The sequence below is a fragment of the Pyricularia oryzae genome, chromosome 3 (genome assembly GCF_000002495.2).
Source record: "Pyricularia oryzae 70-15 chromosome 3, whole genome shotgun sequence".
NCBI classification, from domain to species: domain Eukaryota; kingdom Fungi; phylum Ascomycota; class Sordariomycetes; order Magnaporthales; family Pyriculariaceae; genus Pyricularia; species Pyricularia oryzae.
Window position 1 is genome coordinate 6563355 of NC_017849.1, and position 5848 is coordinate 6569202.

The window sequence follows — 5848 nt, forward strand, 5'->3', positions numbered from 1 at the left end:
TCCAATAATGCAAAGTGCGCTTTAGTGCACTAGCTAGAACCTTTCCGGGCTCATAACCTGTTAATAAAAATGGTGCTAACAGGGGATATAGGGGTAAACCCTAGGTGCGGCGTGGTAAATAACCAGTGCTAAAAGCGCTAAATAATAGGTAGAAATGCACTATAATTTTGGTACTGATAAATAATTGGTTGGGGGAGATTTTGCTTTATTTCCCTTACATACTCTCCGACATCGAAGTGGGGGTCCGCACGCCAGAAAAGGTTCCGGTGCCGCGAATGAATTTCCGAAAAACTAATTTGTATGGGTTTTTGAAAAAACACCCTCATTTGCATACAAACCATCTCTGGGTTTGCATTTAAACGTTGACTTGGTGAAATTTTCAACCCGGTACAGGGTAGCTGACTCGCAGGTGCAGGGTGGGTATTAAACCCGGTACAGGGTAGCTAACCCCACTCGCTGACCTTTAAATTGCATTCCTGCATTAACAAAGTAACGGAATTCCACCATTCCCCACTCCACTTCGGCACTAAATAAAATTGGCTATATACAAATAAAAGTGGGCTTATTACATGCAAAATAATGCATATAATTAACATAACCAACGATCCGACCTGATGATCCTGCCTGCCGAACTGACAGTGGGGGGCCAAAACCTCCCAACCTATGCCCTCACCGATTGCGGTGCGGAAGGAAAATGCTTCCTCGACCAAGGATGGGCCGAAGAACGCCAACTACAAATGTATCCGCTGCGAAACCCATTCGACATCGAAGTATTCGACGGAAGGACCGCCGAAAGTGGGAAGTGCACCCATTATGTCCGAGGACAATTGAGAATCAAGGACCACATCCAGAAAAACGCGCTGTTTTTCGTTACACAGCTAGCCCATTACCCCATTGTGTTAGGAATGCCTTGGCTAAAGCAGCACGACCCAACGATTGGATTCGCGTCACACGTTATTACGTTTGACAGCGACTATTGCCGCCGACACTGCAATATGCCCGACAAACCGGAGAAGGTTAAAGCTTTACACGCCGTACCAAAAAAAAGCCGCCCCCAGTACCAGGCTGACCGACCGCCGTCCCTCCGCGAAATGGATATCGCCCCTTGTTAATTATATGCATTATTTTGCATGTAATAAGCCCACTTTTATTTGTATATAGCCAATTTTATTTAGTGCCGAAGTGGAGTGGGGAATGGTGGAATTCCGTTACTTTGTTAATGCAGGAATGCAATTTAAAGGTCAGCGAGTGGGGTTAGCTACCCTGTACCGGGTTTAATACCCACCCTGCACCTGCGAGTCAGCTACCCTGTACCGGGTTGAAAATTTCACCAAGTCAACGTTTAAATGCAAACCCAGAGATGGTTTGTATGCAAATGAGGGTGTTTTTTCAAAAACCCATACAAATTAGTTTTTCGGAAATTCATTCGCGGCACCGGAACCTTTTCTGGCGTGCGGACCCCCACTTCGATGTCGGAGAGTATGTAAGGGAAATAAAGCAAAATCTCCCCCAACCAATTATTTATCAGTACCAAAATTATAGTGCATTTCTACCTATTATTCAGCGCTTTTAGCACTGGTTATTTACCACGCCGCACCTAGGGTTTACCCCTATATCCCCTGTTAGCACCATTGTTAGTAACAGGTTATGAGCCCGGAAAGGTTCTAGCTAGTGCACTAAAGCGCACTTTGCATTATTGGAAAGCCCTGTTTTCAGGCTTTAATTTGGTTATTGTCGCATATCCGCAGCACGTATATTGACGAAGATATTGCTGTTTTTTGTGCAAATTGTTGGTTATAGGTGCTACGTTAGCACCTATCCCCCCTGTAATTACAGTGAGGGGTCGCTATATTAGCGTTTGACTCAGGCCCAATTTTCAGGCACTGCAGCGCTCGCTCGATTGCAAATCCCAAAATTTTTGGTGTGGTTTTTATGGGTTGTGCATCGCTATTGCGATTGGTTCAAATTTTTAGTGCGTTAATTAGGGTTTGCGCTAACGAGTCAGGGCCAAAACCCCTGTATTCGCCCGCTAATAGCCCAGTGATCCACTAACCGAACGCTGCAAATTACCCTGCAGGTTACCCTGCACCCACCTAGCGAATTGAACTTTCGATCGCTAGTGCACCTGGATCGGTACAAATAATACCAGGGCACCCATTAATTGTGGATTTAGGGATTCCAACCCTGTATTTTCAGTGGATTCGATCATTGAAAATAGCAATAAGCCCTATATTTGGCAAGTATAGGCCTGTAACCGTTAGAAGGCAAACGGCTATAGAAAATCCTAGATTGGGGTATTTACCCTTAGGCGACTAGGTTAGTTTTTAACTATAATTCAGGCCACCCTACAATGGAAGACAGCCCTATGTCGGGCCTCCCAGGCCCAATTCCACCGGATAGGGGCCCTGAATCCAGCCCGAATGAAGTTCTAACCGCTAAATTACAGGCGCAAGACCTGCAATTAAAAGCGTTAACTACGCAATTGGATCAACTTCAGCACACAATTCAACAGTTAACATCTCTGTTGACGCTGAAAAATGGTGAACCCACTAGTTTTAGTGGTATTGCGGGTATTAATACCCCCAATAGCGGTAATCTGGAGGCCAACCCACAGATTTTTAGCGCTAATACCGCTACCGCACCACCTAATCCACCCGGTAACCTAATTCTAGGTGACGGGATAGGTAAAGAACTATCAAAACGGGTATTTTCCTTCCCCGAAAATTGCAAATTAGTAGGGGCTAGCAATTACGACCTGTGGAAACAGGCACTTATAGTACAATTCAGGGCTATAAAAGCTGCGGAATTTATTTCCAACCCTGAAATTGGCTATAGCCTACCGGAACATGAGCAATCAGTCCTATTATTGCTTATTAAAGACAGCCTAACCAAGGAACCTTTAGAATCCATTGCATGGCATTCCAGCCCTGTAACGGCCTATAAGACCCTGGAAGATAGCTATTCCGTTGCACCCGAAATTAGCAGAGACTCGCTATATCGGGAATTTCACGCCCTAAATTTTTCGAAATTTAGAGGGTCAATACCAGAATTTAACAGCCGTTTTAATTCCCTGGTAGCTAGATTAGCGAATGCCAACGTGCAAATTAGCCCTATCGATGTACGAAATCAATACCTACGGGCCCTGGAGGGGACGTTCCCTACCTGGACCGAACGCCAACGCAGTACCCAACGGGCCCTGCAGGCTATAGGCCAAAATTCGGATCGATTAAATTTGCAATACCTTATGGCGGACCTTATATCCGAAAATTCGATTTCAGGCTCTACAACTGCCAAAGCCACTAATTACAGGGCTGAAGGTCGAAAATCAGGGAAAAAAGGCGCTAAAAAGGATGCTAAAAAGGAAAATAATGGGCAGGACGGCACCTCCAAATCACGAAAAAAGGGCAAATCAACCCCTAATTCGGATTCGGCTATTGCAAAAGATAATAAATCCTCCAATTCCAGCAAATCGAACGCTGGAACTTCCATGATTTCAATGGATTTCGAGTTATTTACGGGCTCAATTCCAGGTGACGTTAGCGTTTGCGCAGCGTATAACGCCCTGGAACAGGCAGGCGATTCGGGCGGTAATTTACCGTACCGGGCACTGCAACAGGAGGTTAATTCCGCTATTAGCGGGGTTATAGAATTATGTTCGGAATCGGATTCGGAACCCGATTATACCGGTAAAACGCTAAAACCACAGGTATTAGCAACTAATTCTAAGGCTAAGACGAAGCCTGGAAGCGGCGTAAATAGGGACCCTAAGCCCCGACGGCTAGGCTACCCGGTCCTGTACGATACAGGTAGCACGCACCATATCTTTGCAAATAAGCAATTTTTTACCGATTATACCCCCGGCTCAACAGTCGAAATCGGTACCGGAGGTGGCCCTGTTAGGCCTATTGGCACTGGAACTGTTAAAATACAGGTCCGGTATGGCTCCAAAATTGACGAATTTAGAGAGGTTACGTTAAATAACGTGCTATATATCCCCTCGTTTGGAATAAATATCGTTAGTGGGCTAATACACTACAATACAGGGGGCGTATTATTAAAAAATACCCTGTACGATCGGGATCGCAAGGCGTGGGGACGCCTAAATACCGCCAAAAATTCGTTCTGTTTGGAGGTAAAAGGGTGCGATATCCTTATTCGAAATACTACATCTACGGTTTCGAATTACGCCTGTGTAATTGGTGAATATAGCACCGCCTCTAGCCTAACCTTACAGGGGGTTACAAAGGGCTACGCAGCCCCGTTGGAGGTAAAACTAAATAATATAGTCCCTGAAGACCAAGACGACTATAAAATCTACACCGATTCGGAACCGGGAGAAAATACGGTAACGGAAGTGTTAAATCCCAAACAAAATAAGGATATAACCGTAGATTTACCTGTAATGCAGAAATTTAGTGCAAAAACCCCTGAAAATCCACGTGAGATTGGGCCCCGTAGGCCCGGTAAGCCGCTAGATGACCCTTTTAAGCAGCCTAATTCAAAAGGGGCTAATACCGAAAAAGAGGGGGTTTCCCACACAAGAAATCCGTTGTTAGAACCTCCTTTAGTACCGGAATTAGTGCAGGCCCCTGTAAATTACCTCCCTTTAAGCCTAAATCGAACTACCGATGGTTGGGTAACAGCTGAAGGAGACGGAATTACAGGCGATTGTGACGAAATCCAGGCCCAAAAAGCCCTGTTATGGCACAGGCGCTTAGGGCATATAGGGTTGTTATTGCTTAAAAAGACCGCTAAAAACGCAGACGGTCTACCTAATTTCGACAAAATTAGGGCTATTACCTGCATTACTTGCATTAAAGCCACCTCTGTTAGGCGTACAAATAAAGGGGCACTCCCTACACCCCCTAATATCCTCGATTCCATAGAGGGTGATACAGTAACCCTTAAACCTAACCCTCACAATAAAAAACCCGTATTTTTGTTATTAGTGGATCGAAAATCACGTTTTCGGTGGTCGATCTCACTACGGAATAAAGCCGGACCTACGGTTTTAGTGGCTATTAAAGGCTTTTTTAAGGTTTTAAAAGCTACGTACGGGCGCTACCCCACTAAATTTCATTTTGATGGGGGGCACGAGGTAAATACAGAGCTTCAAGATTGGTTTGCAAGTAAAGGTGTTAATTTTAGCACCTCCAACCCCTACAACCATGGCCAAAACGGGCTAACGGAACGGTCCGTTAGGGTTATTTTGGATAGGCTAAGGTCTACCATTTTAGCGGCAGGTCTACCACTATATTTATGGTGTTATTTACTGTCAGCCGTGGTTGATTTAGTTAACCGTACAGCGGTAACTAACAGGGAGTTAACACCCTACGAGGAATTTTATTCCGAATTTCAACCTGGATTACCACACAGGCCTAATTTAGGCCATTATCGGGTTATTGGTACCGTATGCCAGGCTATTATACCGCTGGAAAAACGCCAAAAATCCAACAAATTGGCTCCCCGAACGGAAACAGTAAGGCTTTTAGCCCATTTATCCAATTCTACAGCGTTGGTTTACGCCCCCGCCAGACGGGCCGTATATAAAACCTCTACCGTAAAAATTTTAGAGGGTATACCCGCTGAAAATTTGGCTATTCCAGGGGAAACGCTACAGATTTCAGAGGGGGAAAATCCAGATTTAGAGGGGGATTCTAATTCTGAACCTGAAGACGAAATCTACAGCGCCAAAACTTTGGATCCAGTGGATAATAATCCCCTACCTCCCGCAATTACAGTTCCTCCCTGGCCTGTACAGTCTACTGTTCGCCCCCCAGAGCTTATAACGGTAGCGGTGCCTAATTCAGCACCTAAAATAACGGAAGTTCCGGTGTTTTCGGCACCT

At 45.1% G+C, this 5848-nt stretch overlaps 2 protein-coding genes across 2 annotated transcripts; one reads left to right on the forward strand and one right to left on the reverse strand.

Annotated features, from left to right (window-relative positions):
- Nucleotides 1-100: 100 nt before the first annotated feature.
- Nucleotides 101-563, reverse strand: MGG_16987 (uncharacterized protein; the record flags this gene model as incomplete). The annotated part of the gene is made up of 3 exons (XM_003713204.1): nt 101-159; nt 223-291; nt 449-563. Coding segments are annotated over 3 exons (243 nt in total), but the record flags the coding sequence as incomplete, so codon positions are not given.
- A 575-nt stretch (nt 564-1138) lies between these two features.
- Nucleotides 1139-1601, forward strand: MGG_16988 (uncharacterized protein; the record flags this gene model as incomplete). The annotated part of the gene is made up of 3 exons (XM_003713205.1): nt 1139-1253; nt 1411-1479; nt 1543-1601. Coding segments are annotated over 3 exons (243 nt in total), but the record flags the coding sequence as incomplete, so codon positions are not given.
- Nucleotides 1602-5848: the final 4247 nt, after the last annotated feature.